Raw genomic sequence first — 19,314 nt, forward strand, 5'->3', positions numbered from 1 at the left:
AGTGTTATTTATACAATCTAATTCTAGGTATATTTTATATGCTCTGGATTACATTCGAACTACTTAATATTCTGTCATTACTATACATGTAATTTGGGTTGTTCTGAGTCATATTTAAACCATGAACAAAAAATAGCTCACAGGACACAGTGTCAAATCTACAGTCAGCGTTGAAGCATTTCTACAAGTAACTGTCCGAATTGTGAATAATGCTGTCACATATTGCCTTTCATCTCTCTTAGATCAAGGAGGATCGCAAGAGTATAATAAAAACCAAACCAATCCCTAAAACTGTACTATGGTTATAAGCAGAGGATGCAAGAAGGCATCAATAATACAGGCTGAAAAGAAAGGCCAGCATTTGATACATAACAACTCTGTTCTGTGACAGACCAAATATCTATCTACATCAGTACTCTGCTTCCAGAAGAGTTCAGTAGCAGACACTTATGGAAAGAATGAAAGAAGCTGGATTTGTTGAGGACAATCCTTCCTTTGTATATTCCTTCAGACCTTGGAAATTGGTGGTTTAAGGACTTTCTGCTAACATCTAGGAAAAGATTCCACAACTTAAAACAGTAATCTAACTTCTTATGACAAATATAACCATCTAGTCAGTGTGTTTGCAAGGTCACCTCTATGTCAATCCACATGGAATGCAACTCATTTACATCACTCAGAGCATATAACTGCTGAAGTGGTGGACTTCAGAATCACAAGATGAATCACCACCTGACAAAACGATTAAAGTGTTTTTGAAAATTAAGGAGAACTAATACTTTATACCACCTTCCTTTCTTCTTTCATTGACTCATTCACTGTTTGCAGGACAGCAAAGGTTCAGACAGAAGAATTATTTTATTGATATATATGTAGTGCTTTTGTTTATATGGTATCTTAAGATAAAAATAGGAAAATTACCCAGAAGAATATAAACAAACAGAAGAAAATTAATATCCAAAACTCACTCTGAACTCAGAGTCATGACTGACTCTTGAGCACTACAATGGAATAGGAGGAATGGGAGGGGAAAAAAGCATCTTTAAAAAAAAAAAAAAAATTACACATTACAATTTCACAGAAACAGTGTGTGGAATTCTTTGCTTTTAAAAAAAGATTCACCTGCCTGATTTTGTCTCACTTGTTTTTCTGGACTTCTCTTCCCCTCAGTGAGGAAGGCCATTAGTATCATTTTCAGTCAGAATGTCCTTTTTCAACCAGATTTTACAAAGTATCTGCCCTCTCTACATTCAAATTTGTTTTTAATAAGAATAATATGTAATAAGAGTAAATAAATAAATAAACAAATAAATAAACCCTCTATAGCATACAAATTTAAATAAAGTTCTTCAGAGTGGCGATGTCCTTGATTTAGACTTTCCTAGTTTTTAGTGAGTATATATGAATAGTGCAGGTAAAGTCTAGTTCACTCCAAGAAAATAAAACAAAAAAAGTTAAAACAAAAAGACAAATGAAAGACAGTACTTTAATTCCAGGCAGAATGTTCAACAGCATTGTATGACTATTTCACATAAGCTGACAAAATTTCTTTTTGGGCAATATATGCCACATGAAGAACTACTGTTCCTAGTGTTAGACATCCTGTAGATTATATAGTTGCTCAGACTGGGAGGGGGAGTGGTCAGGCAGAAGGGTGATGAAGGTTAGCCTTGTGGATACTCACAATAGAAAAGGGCATACCACAGCCAGCCCTACTGTACTGTCTTTCATCTGGCAGAAAGATGTAACTTTCTCTCTTGGTTCCTGGCAAACATATTTCACTCTGTGGGGTATTTCATTCAAATATCATGCTACTCCAGGACAACATCTTTCATTTCTTTTTAAACTAATCTTAATTTCTGCCAAGGCCTAAGTATTCTTTTCTAGTAATTTCTTCTCTAAAAGCATAAGTAAGTTTTGACAAACTTCTTAAGAAATCAGAAATTTTTAGCCCTTACAGCTGATACAGAGGACTAGATCACTTTTCTATGCTCATTTATATATTGTTGATAGACAGTGATTGAAAACTTCCTTTGAAATTAAAGATCTGAATATTTTTGTGTATTTAGCCTTTTCTTTCATCCAGTCTTGTTAGGAATCAGATTACTCTATGGGATAGCTTTTCTGAGTTCATGCATAAAGCTTAGCTCAGTGTTAGGAAGTTGAATATCAATTCAGACGCAGACTTTTTAAAAAACTTTCAAACCTAATATAGTATCAAATATGAACATCCTTAACTGAAAGTTGCATTATTATTCCATTTCCAATATCACAAAATTTCAGTCTAAGTTCTGCCATTTTAAAACTATATGTAAATGTGTTGATTTGAACAATGTTATAAAAAACTGTATGCAGCGTTCTTTTTAATTAGACAGTTTAGTGGATAAACATTTTACAGAAAACAGGTGTCTGAACTGCAAGCAGTAGGAAAAATAGTCTTTTTCTCTGCATTTGTCTTTCATGCTTTTTCACATATTTTATGTGGTGAATATAAATAGGTTAGCACCCTAATAAAGATTATTTTAACTTTTGGCAATGCTTCTCTTTTAACCCTGTCTTTATATAAGACAAGAGAATTAGGAAAGAAAGCTGGGCATGGCTGCATTCTTACAACTGCTAAAGCCAAACAATGTTTCAAGCAAAAAAAAGTAGCAAGTATCTGGATTGCAGAGAAATCTCACAATAATTAATTGATGCCAAGAAATGTTCTAGACTTACAAAAGCTGGTTAATGAGTAGAGTCCCTTCCTGTAGGAAAATTAGAGGACAAGCAAAGCTGTGCAGTTGTCCATTTATAAGAAGGATATATTGACAATTACTGGAAAAATCACAATATTCTGTTAAGAAAAACATTCAAGAAAATTTTATTGGGGAATGTCTTCTCCAAATGTCATTTTTCCAAACTGTTTAATCAGCTCAGAAAACTAACCGTTCTCTTAAATTCTAATATATATGTATTTATATTTAATATATGTACCTATGTGATTTCTTTAAATACATATGACTAAAATTATGGAAATAATTTATTTTGGAATATACAAAAGTAAATTAATAATGAAAATTTCAGGGACCCTAAAAGTTTTCATTCACAAAAAAGGTTGAATGTATACATATATAATTAACTCTCAAAAAGTCTGAAACTTATTGTAGTTCAGGTCAGTCATTCATGACCTATGTGACCCAAAATTTTATAGAACTGCATTTTTGTCTTAAGCCTGACAGTGTTCAAACGAAGCTCTGGGTCCTACATCTTTTTCTGAATACAGGAATAAAAAATACAGATGGGTCAATGGTAACCTCAGCTTCAGAGGTTAGACATGGTTCAAGTAGGCGTCAGAAATGTATGCTTCAAAAATCTTTTCAGATCTATACCCCCACCACCTCAATAAACATCAGGCACCTGGCAACTTCAGGCAACCCCTCAAAATGTCTCTAAGACCCCAGATGCAGTCTTCCCCCACTAAAATGACAAGAATCTTCCCCTCTCTGACTCTGCCACACTACACAAACTTTAGCTGGTATCTCCCTACAGGCCTTTTTCCAAGTTCTACCTCTGTGAAAACAAACAAAACTTTCAAGGGGCAATTAAAAAATGCAACAAACAAAACAGCGAAGGGATCCTTCACCCCCACCCTCTAAATACTGTACATTCAAAGAATACACAATTTCAAAGGAAGATAACCCAAAATGTTCTATCAAGTTTGGGGAATAAATACTAAAAACAAATTAGAAAAGAAAGCAGTACTTCAGCTTGCAGTTTTGTCAAAGGAAGGGAAGTCAGGCAGAAGCACAGAGTAATAAAAAATAGACTAGTCACAAGTTTATAGTCATCTAACCTTTAACATGTTTCAAAGTTCATGTCACATGAGAAATTTGATTCAATTTCAAGACAACTTTTCCTTTTTGTTTAAAAGTCCCTATTTCAGAAATAAGAATGAAAAGGTGTTGCAAGATAAAGAGCAAAGAAGGGCTAAGTTTTAAGTATATATTTTTTGAAACTGATGATAACGAATCTCTAATTACACTAAAAATGTTTAATTCTAAAGATAGGTCTTAATCATTTCTCAGCTTCACTTATACTGTCCTCCTTATATGTCACTAACTCTTCTATTAGAAATTAATTATGCACAAATGAATCCAGAAGTTGAAATCTGTTGATTCACAACTGTAGTCTCAGCACCTCAAATCTTTTGGGACCTGCACTGCTACTCCCTGAGGAAATTCAAGACCTTCAGGAGTTGATTCTTTGGGATATTTTCCTGTTGTAAACTCAGATCAATAGCTACTGCTATTTCCGTATCACAATAAAATTTTAAAGTATTTTTCATACAGAAAAATTGACTAGAGTGAGTACCAGGAGACAGTTTTATCAGTATTTAGCATTTAGGATTCCTTAGCCCACTCAATTCAAGGACAAACTAAATATAAAGTTAGTTTTTAGCTAAATTAAGATTGTGTTATAGGGTAAGTTATGAGGTTTTTTTCCCTTCTCTGTTTCCAGTATTAGAAACTCAAGAATTGCATGGTGAAGAAAGTCCATTAGGGCCCTAGATCCTTTTCTGTGGTGCTGTTTCCTAGACAGTCAGCCCCTAGCCAACAGTGTTGCATGGGGTGACTCTAGCCCATATATTGGACTTTGCACTTGCTCGTGTTGAACATCATGATGCTCTGGTCAGACTGTTTACCTAGCCTGCGCAGGCTGCTTTAAAGAACACCCTGGTCCTCCAGCTTACCAACCACTGCCCCCAATTTGGTATCACCTGCACACTTGCTGAGATTGCACTCTGTTCCATCACACAGGTTGTTAATTAAAATATTAACTATTTTGGACCCCCTACTATTCATGATGGGCTCCATTAACTACTGTCCACGAGTTGGATTTTGCACCACAGAACACAACTATTTGAACCTGGCAGTCCAGTCAATTTGTAACTCACCTTATGGTCTGCTTGTCCAGCCCATACCTGAGCAAATTTTGAGATTAAGACTGTGTGAGACTGTCAATGGCCTCGCTAAAATAAAGGCTTGCAATATGCACTGCCCTCCCCTTATTCATAGTGCCAGTTACCTTGTGACAGAAAGCAGTGAAGTTGATCAGCCCTTGGTAAACCTTGGCTGCTCCCAATCACCTTCTTTCATGGGTTTAGAAATGGCTTCTGAAAGGATTTTCTCCACAACCTTCCCAGGAACTGAGATAAGTTTGATTGGCCTCTAGTTCCCTAGATATTTCTTCTTGCCTTTCTTGAAGTTGGGTGTGATGTCTGCCCCTCTCTGGTCACCAGCAACCTCCCCCAGTTGTCACAACCTTTCAAAAATGATAGAGCGACCTCAAAATGGTATCAGACAGCTTGTTCATTCCCCTTGGATGCATCCCATCTGGTCCCTGGAACCTGTATATGTTCAGGTGAGTTAAGCTGTGCTGTGGTTGGATAACATATGCTATGTTCTAAACTAAAAGGCCTTCAAGCTCCAGGCAACAAGACATGTATGGATTTAAGTGGAGGAGAAAGAAAGCTGACATCTCACTCTCCTCTTTGGTTCCTCCAAAAGTACTGCTATTTAACTCAATTGCATTATTGGCTGCATCAATGGCCTCTTCTCACAGAGCAGAGACAGTCAGTTAGGAGAGCTCCTGAAATTTGCAAATAGGCATTACTAAAAAATCTTTTTCAATGGAAATCAATGTATGTGGACATGCTAAATACCAGACATTTAACTAGATCCTTTAAACACAATCTATACCTACACTAAATTCTCAGCTTTAACATTATACAAAACTTATAGGGAAAATTAGGGAAGTTAGATTCAATGATTTGGGATCCTTAGCTCAGCTTTCAAGAGACTCCAGATGTAAATGAACTCACTGAGCAGAATTGATGGCTTTGTTATTATTTCCATTTACAATGCTGCATTTGGCTTAGAATAATTTTCCTTTGAGGCTACAGTAATGAGTCTAAAACACCAGAGAACTAAGACTTTTTTCACTTTTATACATTTTTCCACTGCTTGGCCTGTTTGTTCAATTCTGATGCTTGACTTTAGAGAAATAAGACTAGGAACTGTAATTAATGACATCACTATATTTTGATATGTCATACAAGCTAAATATAATTTAGAAAAATACTACACCATTTGGCTAAATACATGTTCCAAATGATATCTTTAGTGTCATGCATCATTAGTGGGCTTTCTTTTGGAAGGTATTTGTTTGAAACTGGCTATTTAACCAAGAATTAGATAGAGACAAGCCATGAAGACAGTTTCTGTTAGAAAATTAAAAGCATTTCAGGTGGCATCAAGAACGGAGATCTCATGGTGGAAGGCCAGAAAGCAATCAGAGCACATTCTGCACAAGCTGCGAAGCCGGAGTGTTAGCAATGGCCACAACTCCCAATAGCTGTGTTTGCATTTATTTTATCTGATACTGACTGCAACAACCTACTTCCAAGGCCAGGATATCTATCAGATAGCTAGAAAAAAAGATTTCAGCATTTTAGATGTGTCATTGCTGAAAGAGGTAGAAAAAAGACTTTATGCATCTGATGATGCCACAGACTGAGAATGGCATGTGATTCACTAACATAGCAGCTGAAGAAGCAGGATCATATCAAGAGATTGTTGATACACACTCATTGAAAAGATTGATCTTCCAATATGTTGCTTACGAGAGAGTTTTCCCCCTCCTTTTTAAAAGAAGAGGATGGATGTAATGAAATTTTCATCATATGCTTTTTTGTTTTTTTACAACACTGTAACTTTATAAGAAATTTGATGAAAAAAGGATCACATTCTTTGCAGTATACAATACAGAAAGGCTGGATTCTGATCTGACATTTAAAGCAATTACAAGAGCTAGACATGCATAAGAGTGTCAAGATACAACAAATGTTATGGGGACCTTCTAATCATAGGCTACACTTATTTCCTGGCACTAGCCAGAAAAGAGCAACCACTGTCACAAGCCCAAAATCACAAGCTCACAGCCTGAGACAAACCATATCATGAAGGATTATCTGAAAAGAAAACAAAACACATTTTATGTGTCCGGTTTGGATATTTGATAAGGATATTAAAGATGGGAGATGTAAAGAAGTTGTTGCTCTAATTGTTGTTTGCTTTTCAAGAGTTAGCACATACAAAGTAGTTTTTATACTTCTCCCCTCCCTCCCGAAAACAAAATAAAACAAAAGCAAAGCAAAACAAAACAAAACAAGAAAAACAAAACTGCTACCTAGTTGCCACAGAAGGTAAGCAAAAAAATAGGAATGGCTATGTGTTTGAGTGTGGATATGCAAAAAATATGAAGGAAACTCCTTGTCAGTAATTTCAAATGCTGTCAAAAAGACTGGGATTTTAAAATTCTACATAATCAAGCTTGGAAGCAGAACAACTGTCCTGGATTTGGCTGGGATAGAGTTAATTTTTCTTCTTAGTAGCTAGAATAGTACTGTGTTTTGGATTCAGTAAGGGATTTGGTATGAGAAGAATGTTGATACTACACTGATGTTTTCAGTTGTTGCTAAGAGATCAAGGACTTTCCAGCTACCCATGTCAGCCCATGTGCAGGTGTACAAGAAGCTGGGAGGGAGCAAAGCCAGAGCACTGGACCCAAATTGACCGATGAAATATTCCATATCATGTAATGTCACACTCAGTATATGAGGGAGGGTCAGCTGGGAAGGAGGGGGTTCTTTCTCGCTTCCAGGATTGTGATTGCAGAACCTTGGTATTTTGGGATTGCTAGCCCGGAACGGGCTGGGTATCAGTCAGTGTGCAGTGAGCAGTCGTGTTGTGCATTACCCGTTTGTACTTTCTATTATTGTTATTGTTTTATTCTATTTCAATTATTAAACTGCTTTTATCTCAACCTACAAGTCTTTCCTCTAGCCCTCCAATTTTCCTCCGCATCCCCTGGGTGGGGGAGGGTAAGCGAGTCGCTGTGTGGTGTTTGGCTGCTGGCCAGGTTTAAACCACAACAACACCACTTTGTCTCAGGGCAACAAATTTATTCCCTTTGATGAAGGAAGCAGTGATGGATTTCTTTTTAGCTTGGTTGCAACTCACAAGGTTACTTTCTTGTTCAAAAAGTATGACTAGATAGCCCTGATTTAAACTAAATTCAAAAAAATGAAGTTTTGAAAAACACAATACCTACTTTCTGTGCCATGTAACCATCAATATTAGTACTTATTTTGATAAGAACAAGGCATATGTCCATATGCTGACTCAGTGTAGGAAACCAATCATTTATTCAATATCCACTGTTTTGAGTAAAGAATTGTCTTAAAACTGATCATATTCAATTGGTTTCTGACACACTGGAAAGTTCAGCCACTTTGCATTTGGCTCACATCATATTCTCATCAGGAAAACAACAATGCTGATGGTTACATAGTTATAGAAAGTAAGAGTTGTGTCAAGCAAATGTGTTGTCAGATTTTGTCCACCAGAGGTAAAATGAGCTCTGCCTTGTAGATCATTTGCTACATGGATGGACTGCTGATGAAAGATTGTCTTAAGATCAGCCTTCTGGAGCATATAGGCTGGAATTCTCCAAAGTCCACATGAAAGACATGAAAATATCACTAAATACCAGGCTCATACTTTCTGAGACATGTGTTGGCCAGATCTTTCATCTCATCTGGGATAGCCTGTTTAACATTGCACAATACAACTGACACAAAACACTACTGCCATCAATTGCCTCTGGAAGTCTTTGGCAAAGTACAGGAGCTGATATGAATACGAGAAGATATCAGTAACTGTTTAGGTGATATGATTACTATTCATGCGATTGTGAGCAAGATAAAGGCCCTTCCACCAGTTCAATCACATGCAATCCGATTTTCACGTGATGCGGTGCCAAACTTGTACTAAAAATATACCACTGCTCAATGTGCATAAATGAAGTAAGCAGAAGATCTTTGGCAAAGACTAGAGATTTTCCCATGCTGTTTTGCAGCCTCACCTTCCACAGAGCACTGGGTACACCGAGTTTATAATGAAGATATTAAACAGTAATTTAATGAAGACTGGTGCTTAATGACTTATTGCATTGATATTAGCAAATGGTTTAAATAGGTGCTTGCCCACTAGTGATTTTGTAGGATGCCAGATAATACCGAATAAAATCATTATGACTGAAATCTACATAATAGTGGTATAAAAAAACCCCAAACAATGACTACACCACAATATAGCGGACTATTTCAAAAACTTTTGGACAAGACTTAGTACATTTGTACTGGTTTGCAACAAGGAAAGGTTCTTCTGCCCTTCTCTCTCATTTCACTCACCCTAACCAACAGTGAAATCTGCAGTACAAAATGGTGTCCAGATATTTTTCTCTTCCTTCACACCCTAGCATATGGGATCTCTTAGCCCAGCAATATGTACTCCTCTCTACACACTTGTTTAAGGCCAAACAGATAGCCACTGATATGCGTCATCATTTGGCTCTGCTTCAGCACTTTGCTATAAAACACTGAGGCCAGAAAGGAGGGAACAGGAAGTATACACTGGTCCAAGCTTTTGCCGCTTGCCTCTGCAGAAGTAGAAAGTCATGTGATTTGGTATCATCTGACTGCAGAGAACGAAACAGCTAAAGACACATGGAACCAGGCAACCTAGGACTGAGGATGGCTAGTCTGGGCTAGGCAGAGCAGAGTGTAGGCCCATTATAGTTAAGCCATGCATTTCTCACAGTAAAACTCTTCAGTACAGAAAAAAAATATGCTTGAAAAAAAGAAAAAAAAAAAGAAGGAAAAAAGAAGGTAAAAGTATGAAAAATATTGAATGGTATAAATCTAGTTACAGCCATTAATCTTGAACACTGAAATGCTCACTCACTGAACAAAGTATATCCATCATGGGCATATACATTGTAAATTTATCACATACACTGTTCTGTAGAAAACAGATGTTCCTGTATTTTTCATCACAAGAAGCTAAGGGCTTGAGTAACTTATTTGATATCAGTCTCCAGTTCAGCCTTTGAGCCTGTTGTGCAAATTAAAGTGTCATCTCATGGTTCTCCTGTCATGATCTGAACCTAAACACTTTCTCTGAGAATTCCTCCCTAAACCCATGTTTTATTTCTTTCCTAATAAACTCCATAACAATTTGAAAATTAAAAAAAAAAAAAGGAAGAAATGTGTAGCAACAACAGAGGGTGATACTGTGCAAGGCTTTCTGAAATGAGCTGGCCTTTTTTTCCTGCCTTCCCCACTCCTTCCTTTTCTCCTTGGCCTCAGGAGCAACTGCCCAAATGCGATTGCCTTGCTGACAGACAGATGGAACAAAACTGCCCATGTAGTTTTCAGTTTACCAATTAAAAAAAAAAACAAACCCACAGGATTATTTGGGCCAAACAGAGTGAAACGAGAATGGCTCAATTGAATTACATTATATAAGACTGCCCTACTGGTTGAATAATTCAAAACAGGATATTTCCCTTCTTTAATATATGAACAGATACTTCCTTCCTGTGTGAAGAAGTAAATCCTTCAACTTTCTGCTTTTTATTATTTTAGAAAGAAGCCAGGGATCAGAGAACATCAACTAATGAGACTGTTCTTTTTTGTATATATATTTCAAATTAAAATGAAAAAAAATCCTAAAATTTAAGCCAGATCTCTATGTTTACACACACACATTTCCTGTCTACCAAATGATTCCTGGGACTCTTGCCTCAAACATTTTGCATGCTCATACAACAAGACAGTAATTATGAAAATGTATCTTAAAATAGCTGCTGAAAGGGAGAAGAAAAAAAAAAAATTACTCCAAGTCATCAAGTGATTGGTAATAATTTCATACAAAGCCCAACTATTTTCTAAGGGGAACAGGGTGGCAAAAGAAGGCTGATACTCAGATGACTGAAGACTGATCAACTGTAAACTGCACTGCTCCAACTAACAACATATTTGGTTTCATGACTCTCTATGAGCCCTACAAATATGTGATCATAAATAGGATCTAATCCTGTCAGCAGCAGGGCCATTGCTTCAATCTCCTTTGCAAAGTTACAGTGGAATATTGACAAATGGCTCTTGCAAAGATGCAGCAGCTGAATAAGCACATTCAGGGACAAGGGTTCATGAAAAAAAACCTCTAGAAAACCTCTAGTCATCTTAGGTCTCAAATGGTCACATTGCTATCACGGTTTTTTTGCTTCACCTGAAACCATTAAAAAAAAAAAAAAAAAAAAGCCAACCAATGTGAATAATGAGAGAAAGCAGTGCTCCAGACAAATATATAGGTAAGTCATCAACAGCTGCCTTACTATGCATACTGAGTCTAGAACTTCCCACATAGACTGTGTCTTTTGAAGCTATAAAAGATAAAATTGGATTAAAGATTCTTTTCCTTGCTAACTGAATGACAAGATTGATCCCGTAGATATTTTTATTTTTTACTTAATTATTGCTAAATTCACATTTTGAATGTAATGTTATTCCTCAAATTCCTTTGGATCCTGCTTTTATTTAGACTGGAAACTTCTGAGACAATTTCAATCCTCTGAAACTGAAAGGACATTATTAACTCTATATAACTTGTAAAAATTACTAGCAATAACTTCTGTATTTTGTGTATCACAGATCATCTAAGTATGTTTTTTTCTGATTTAACTATACTTCTCTTAATAATTTATTACTGTATTCAGACTAGTGATCTGTTTAGCACTTTACCTATAAGACAAAAGAAGAGTTAATAAGACTGGTTCACCTCTGGTTTTGGGGGTGCATTCTTTTTATTGGAATTCTGCAACACTGAATCTCAGCTATATTTTCTATATTTTCAGCTATATTATTGTTATCATTTTATCATGAAAATGAACAACATGGACACTCAAATACTGTTGACATTATAATCTGTTAGTAAAATACTAAAAAGCTAAAGATTTTAGAACAAAAGTAGCTGTTTCCTTATTCTCATTCAATTGTCCTTTAACTGTAGAAATATGTGGGGTTCTATGGTGGGTGTGACATTAATAGCACAATAACTACCAGAGCATCTCAAAGAGCAGGAAGCAATTAATCCATGACAAATACATTTAAATGAGCTATATATACCAAATGCTTCTTTATTTCTGGACATCCAACATGTTAATTCTAGTCCTGGTAGTCCTTTAAATTTCTTTTATTTCCAACCCCCTCACGATTGCTTAAGAAGAATAATATTATTTTTTACATTAAGTTTTTATGCTAATGACTGTGCTTACTTCAGAAAACGTGAAATCATCCACATTTATTACTTCATAGTCATCCTCCACTTCATCACTTTTAACAGCTGCAATAGCACTGGCCAGTTTCTTTCGCAAAAGAAAACCCTTCCAAAATGCCTAAACAAAAAATTTAAAGCATGTTATACAAAGCCATAGATCAAACCCAAATCCAGATTCTCTATGTTATCCCATTAGGAAGATAAAACATCTTGGGCCTTGGTTTAATAGCTCAATGATCTGTTTTTTGAACTTTATGTGACATTTAAAACTACAAGACAAATTAAATGCCAGCATATGTCTAAAGCTTAGAGTACTCAAGAGGCTCTCCACAAGTAAGCAGAAAGGAATCCTGCAACTCCCTCAACTACAAACCTGGGTCAACTAATTAATTATTTGACAATTCCTTCAGGGACTATTATAAACTGAAAGGAAAGGATATTTAAGAAAAAGTTGAGTGTCAACTTTCAAATTACTGAGAATAAAAATACACTTGTACTAAATGTCTTATAGTTTACAAGTAGCAATTCTTGGAGACATCTCATGCAATCGACCTAGGTCAGTTACTCTTTCTTAACTGTCTAAGATATTTATTTAAAAAAAAAATATTACCAGTAGGCATAATCATATCTAAGAAAAAGGAGCACATTAGGAATTAAGTGCTAAAAAAAGAGGAAGGGTGTTAGGAACACATGCCAAGCCATAGAATCAGATCCAGGAAAACATTTCAAAATTACATAGATGAAATTAAGAAAACTAAATTCAGAACAGCAATTTTCCCCCTAATCAGTATTTGACATCATTAGAGTTCAAGATGCCCTAAGCATTTAAAACACCATGCAAAAAAATTTCCACTGTTCTGAAAAATGTATTGATGTCCACATTTAATGGCTTTGCAATGAAGGCACTAAAACAGGAAGAGTAAATCTCATATTCTGGCTTAATGTTTAGCTTTTAAATTTTTAGGAAATTATTGTTTAACTGCATAAATTATTGAAAAAGTTAATGGTTTTACACACATACTTCCTGGTTATTATAAAAATGATTAAATGTATTAGAACTGCTTTCTTACAATTTCATTGTTGTTATTTTCCTACAGATCTTGATAACCATCCAGATAAAATATCCTGATATTACTGAGTGACCAAATGACAAAGATATTTCATTTAACAAATACAATTAGTTTTTACAAATGCAAAGGAGAAAAGCAATTGTAATGGTATATGCAGAAGGATAAACTGTAAGGCAGCTGTTAACACAGATCTATGAAAGCATCAGGTCAGTGTTCAGTCATGATCAAAAAGAAAAATTATATTTTAGTAGTTCTTAAGAAACAATATGAAAACTGTCTTACTGTAGCAACCTGTGATATATCTGCCTATGGAATTCAGTTCTAGTCACTTCTTTATAAATGTTATAATAGAATGAGGTAAAGGTTCAGAGAGGGACAAAAACATAAAAAGAAGTACAGAGTAATATGAAAAGAGACTAAATGGACTAAACTTTTATTTACAAAAGACTGAATATAAAGGATGGATATAAGAGAGATATAAAACTCCATAAAATGCACCGGAGATAAATAGGGAAAGACTCTATTTTTGTACTAACTTTGAAAATTATCAGGTCTGAAACAAATGAAAGGAAATACCTTTTAATTTGTGAAACTCATCACTTTATTATATAGTAGAGGTCAAATATATAAGGTCAAAAATGTATTAAATAAGTTTATAGAGATCAATTGTTAGTATACCAGCTACACACTATATTCCATAAACAAATTTTAGCTCAACTTCCCAGGTAACTTACTGCTGTAATATGATTCTGTACTTGTCCTTTTTTTTAGTATGCTCATTTACTAAACATTTTGCTACTGCCCATTTGTTGAATAGATACTATCGAATTACTTGGATTTTCAGTCTGAAAATGGAACTTAGGCTCCTAAATCACTTTGTCACTGTTGACATTTTTATAGAAGACTTACAGTATTGAATGTTTTAAAGTTAACTTGAAATCTAAAATCAGTACAGGGTTCATTTGCTTAAAAATGTAGAAAAACCCATGAACCCTGGTAACCTGGCAGGTAAATACTGTATCTGATTACCAAACTAAACAGAGTCAAGGCATGGACTTAAATTCTTGCACATAATCCATTCTGTTTAATTGTTAGCTCAGTATCTACCATAGGACAGCCTAGGCCATGGTCTGTTCCCAATGACAGTATGGATGAGGCAACCCTGTTTTGGGGAGATGGGGGGAGAAGGAAAGAGATGAATAGGTAGGATAGAAGAGATGGGAAGAGTAGTTAGTTGTATAGATATCAGACATGATGTACCAGTTATGCAGTGTCTGTCAGCTTAATAGCATAGACATACCTCAGTAAGAACACGGGCATAATATGTCTTAAACATAATACTAGAATTAAATCAAGCAAAACTAATTCAGGGAAATTCTTGGTGAAAAAAGGGAAAATATTTTTATGTTTCTATAAAACTTTTTGTAAATAAGTCTCTCTTTTAAAAACATCAACGTTATGTTGATTAAATAAAACATAAAATGTTTAATTATGAAAGTTAATAAAATCATAAGCAAAAATAGAGAGAAGATGACAAGTACACAAAACCAGTAAGATTTTTTTCTTACTAAATTTGCAAAATAAGTAAAGAGAATACCATAAACCAACCTGGATTACTGTGGCAGCTTCATGCTTCTGTCTCAAAGCTTCTATAAACTGATGATTCTCTGTTTTGGTGCAGCCAGTTTTCCTTCTGGCATTGTACTGCCGCCAAAGGGACTGGATCACTGGTGTTGTCATATGTAGCCTCATAGAGAAAAAAGTACCTCTATGAATGCCATAGCCTCACCAGTACAACTGGATTATCAGAGCTGCCAAACTATAACCATAAAACATAGCACTATGCATTGGAAGGTTCTGCCATTAAACTGTTAAGAAATTACAATCCAGATGTGACATATATGTTCAGAAACACTGGAGGATATTCACATCACATAACTTTAGAAATTCAATTATCTCAGAGGACTAATCTCTGCTGGGCTCTGTTCCCTGTATATTCACTGGAGTGGAAGAGTCTTCTCAAAGGAAGGATTAGGAGCAGAAGTAGTTTAACAATGACTGAATAAACTATTGGAGGGGTCCACTTATCTGCACTGTCTGTATAAAAAAAACCCAAAAACACTGAAGAATGCTGAAAACTGCATGAGACAAATATCTCCAATGGAGCAGACAGGAAAAACTGAGAAAGTGCAATTTCATCTTTTGCCTACTTTTACCCTTCAGTTTAACTCTACTGACCACTGGTTATATATGTACATTTTCTAATTTGCTTATTGTTTAACAAGCACTGATTAGACTATTTAGATTTCTTCAGTGATTGAGCTTTCTAAATATATGTTCAATTAATTTATACTGATGGAGAGAAAGTTGCCCGGGAAACTGATGGAGCAGCTCATCCTGAGTCCCATCATACAACACATGCAGGACAACCAGATGATCAGGCCCAGTCAGCATGGGTTTATGAAAGGCAGGTCCTGACTGACAAACCTGATCTCCTTCTACAATAGGGCGACCTAATTATTGGATGAGGGAAAGGCTGTGGATGTTGTCTACCTTGACTTTAGTAAGTCCTTTGACACCGTTTCCCACAGCATTCTCCTGGCGAAACTGTCTGCTCGTGGCTTGGATGGGCACACACTTTGCTGGGTAAAAAACTGGCTGGATGGCCGGGCCCAAAGAGTTGTGGTGAACGGAGTTAAATCCAGTTGGCGGCCGGTCACGAGTGGTGTCCCCCAGGGGTCGGTTTTGGGGCCACTCCTGTTTAACATCTTTATTGATGATCTAGACGAGGGGATCAAGTGCACCCTCAGTAAGTTTTCAGATGACACCAAGTTGGGTGGGAGTGTTGACCTGCTCGAGGGTAGGGAGGCTCTGCAGAGAGATCTGGACAGGCTGGAGCGATGGGCTCAGGCCAACTGTAGGAGTTTCAATAAGGCCAAATGCCGGGTGCTGCACTTGGGCCACAACAACCCCCAGCAGCGCTACAGGCTTGGGGAGGAGTGGCTGGAGAGCTGCCAGTCAGAGAGGGACCTGGGGGTGTTGATTGACAGCCAGCTGAACATGAGCCAGCAGTGTGCCCAGGTGGCCAAGAAGGCCAATGGTATCCTGGCTTGTATCAGAAATAGCGTGGCAAGCAGGGACAGGGAAGTGATCTTAGCCGTGGACTCGGCACTGGTGAGGCCGCACCTCGATTACTGTGTTCAGTTTTGGGCCCCTCACTACAAAAAGGACATTGAATTACTCAAGCATGTCCAAAAAAAGACAACGAAGCTGGTGAAGGGTCTGGAGCACAGGTCGTACGAGGAGTGGCTGAGGGAACTGGGGTTGTTTAGTCTGGAGAAGAGGAGGCTGAGGGGAGACCTCATCGCCCTCTACAACTACCTGAAAGAGGTTGCAGAGAGCTGGGGATGAGTCTCTTTAACCAAGTAACAAGCAATAGGACAAGAGGGAATGGCCTCAAGTTGCACCAGGGAAGGTTTAGACTAGAAATTAGGAAGCATTTCTTTACAGAACGGGTTGTTAGGTGTTGGAATGGGCTGCCCAGAGAGGTGGTGGAGTCCCCATCCCTGGAGGTGTTTAAGAGTCGTGTTGACATAGCGTTTAGGGATATGGTGTAGTTGGGAACTGTCAATGTTAGGTTAATGGTTGGACTGGATGATCTTCAAGGTCTTTTCCAACCTAGATGATTCTGTGACTCTGTGAAGTTTAATGACAGGTCTGCATTATGACTTTACGATCTTGGAATCCTTTTCTCCACAAAATTATCATTTCAGTTGGGCAGTGGGTTCAAGAAAAGACATCTAAATTTCCCCCAATATTTACATATTTTGTTTCCCTGTGCAGTGCATCTATTAAAATAGAGGAGTATTTTTCAGAAAAAAATCACTTTGGAGGTTAAGCCAGAATTATATTTTTCCTAAAATGTGTTTAAGTTTACCAACCCAAAACATGGTTTATTTATAAGCTTTGAATCTATAAAAGGCAGTAGCTGAGTTAAAAAAAAAAAAACCAACAACAAAACAAACAAACAAAAAAACCCTCTAATGGTTTGTATTCTGCATGGAAGAGACCTTACACAACAGACTTACGAATACATTTAAAAGATTAAGTAAAAATTCTAAATGAACTATTTAAAAAATATTTTTCTGAAACGTTCATCTTCCATAATAGACTACTGTACTCTTACTTTCAACTTCCTGAGAGGCAATGATGAATTCTATGGTCTTCCTGAATGATAAATTTTATGACAAATTATTAGTGTCTTAAGTACCTACTAGGCACTACTACTCATTTACCTAAGTCTAAACAGCATGAAGAAGTACACCTTCCATGCTTGCTCTTCATAGTGTTCTCAAGAGATGTATTTTTGAAACTGAATTCTTATGAAATTATAACTGAATTTTTGTATCTTTAGGACAAAAATTTCAGTTTCTGTTTTCCCTGACTGTACATCCAGAACCATACAAACCAGCAGCAAATGCATTACAAAGAGTTAATAAACCAGTCTGTTTCATGTCGGAGAATATCTGGGGGCACAGAACATGTTGAACTGGCCCTTCACCCCTGCTTCTACTTTTAAGAAGCAGGTTGAGGCATGCTGGAGGAGTACCAAGGGCAGGGCAGGCTGTTAGCTTTTCAGTCATCACAACAGCAGGAGACTGGCCTAAGGTCAAGGGAGTAGGATGGTAGATTTAAGCAACTTTTCCCTCTTGCCTTCTAAATGATACTGACTATAAATTCTACACAGATGAACCTTGAATGACTGATGAATAGTATAGCATAAAAGCCTTACACTAGTTTGCAGTTTAAACTACCCCAAAATTCCTGCAAACCATCCAGCATTTTCATTCCTAACATTGTACGTGTCATTGAATTCATGTCATAAATATATTGCAAAAAAAGAAGAAAAAGGTAGGAGACCACGGAAAAGTTTTCAAATTCCCTTACTATATAGCATTTAAAAATTATTTTAGGTACATACATAACTATATTCTAAAAATATCAGCCGACAGAATACCACAAAGGATGGCTGTTAATATGAAAGTCTAGCGTGCATCACCTTAAAATAACTCTTCATTGTCTAATAAGCTTAAAAATATTGTTTTCTTACTACCAGTTCTGTGCTGCTGTTTTGAACAAGAAATCCCCACTCCTATTGCCTATCCATATAATCTATTTGAAAGCAATCTGACATCTCTCTTACCTTTCTGTATCATTCTCAATGTATTGAAGATCTCTTCTCATATTACTTGCTGCTATCACTGATTGTTGCAGTGTGAGTTGGGCTGACATGTTATTGTTGCCTTTGTTCTCCCCACTGTAATTAATACAAGATTCAGTGCTCTTCTGCTTCACTCTCTGATACTCTTTATTTTCCTTTTGGTGCACAGGTATGGAGGAGTTAATGAATGTGGCCTGAATATGGCCAGTAGTAATCCATCTTTTGGAAGGATCCAACAAGACCTGTTTATTTTCTGTCGCACCCATGATAAAGAGGTTATTTTCCTGTAGGCAGCCAGTGGATGTTTGCTTTGAATGATTTTTCAGTGCTTCTGGTCCATCTCTGTCAGTAATGTTTAGTTCACCATACTCATGTGCATATCGGTGTTTAATACTAAGTTTCATCAACTGATTAAAATACCAGCATTGTCCCTGTGCAGAATCAATAGAAGAGGCAATTCTGAAAAAAGACAAAATGTTTTTACATTTCAGACTGTAAGAATGCTCTTTAAAAAATATATTCCCTCTACTATTTCCTAAACTACCTTGTATTTTCAAGTATCCTTACATGTTTCCATATTCGTATGGTGAATAGTAATTACTCTAACTGAAAACCAGTTTCAGTATTTATAAATCTTAATTTCATTTTTCTTTTTTTGGCAGTATTTAAAATATACTTACATATAATAGATTGCTTATTTTACTCTGACCTTTTTTTTTTTTTTTTAAATGTTTCAGTCCGTTTGAAATAGGCACTAGGGCATGCACTTCACTATCAGTTTTCTGTGCAGTTAGAGGCA

At 36.4% G+C, this 19,314-nt stretch overlaps 1 protein-coding gene across 1 annotated transcript in view; it reads right to left on the reverse strand.

Moving 5' to 3' along the window:
* LRRIQ1 (leucine rich repeats and IQ motif containing 1) overlaps positions 1-19,314 on the reverse strand; it is a 117,129-nt gene that overhangs the window by 58,511 nt on the left and 39,304 nt on the right. The window contains 3 exon segments of the mRNA XM_074825427.1: positions 12,223-12,342; positions 14,903-15,041; positions 18,498-18,974. Coding sequence (XP_074681528.1) covers positions 12,223-12,342; positions 14,903-15,041; positions 18,498-18,974 — 736 coding nt within the window.

Source organism: Strix aluco, chromosome 5 (genome assembly GCF_031877795.1).
Source record: "Strix aluco isolate bStrAlu1 chromosome 5, bStrAlu1.hap1, whole genome shotgun sequence".
Taxonomy (NCBI): Eukaryota; Metazoa; Chordata; class Aves; order Strigiformes; family Strigidae; genus Strix; species Strix aluco.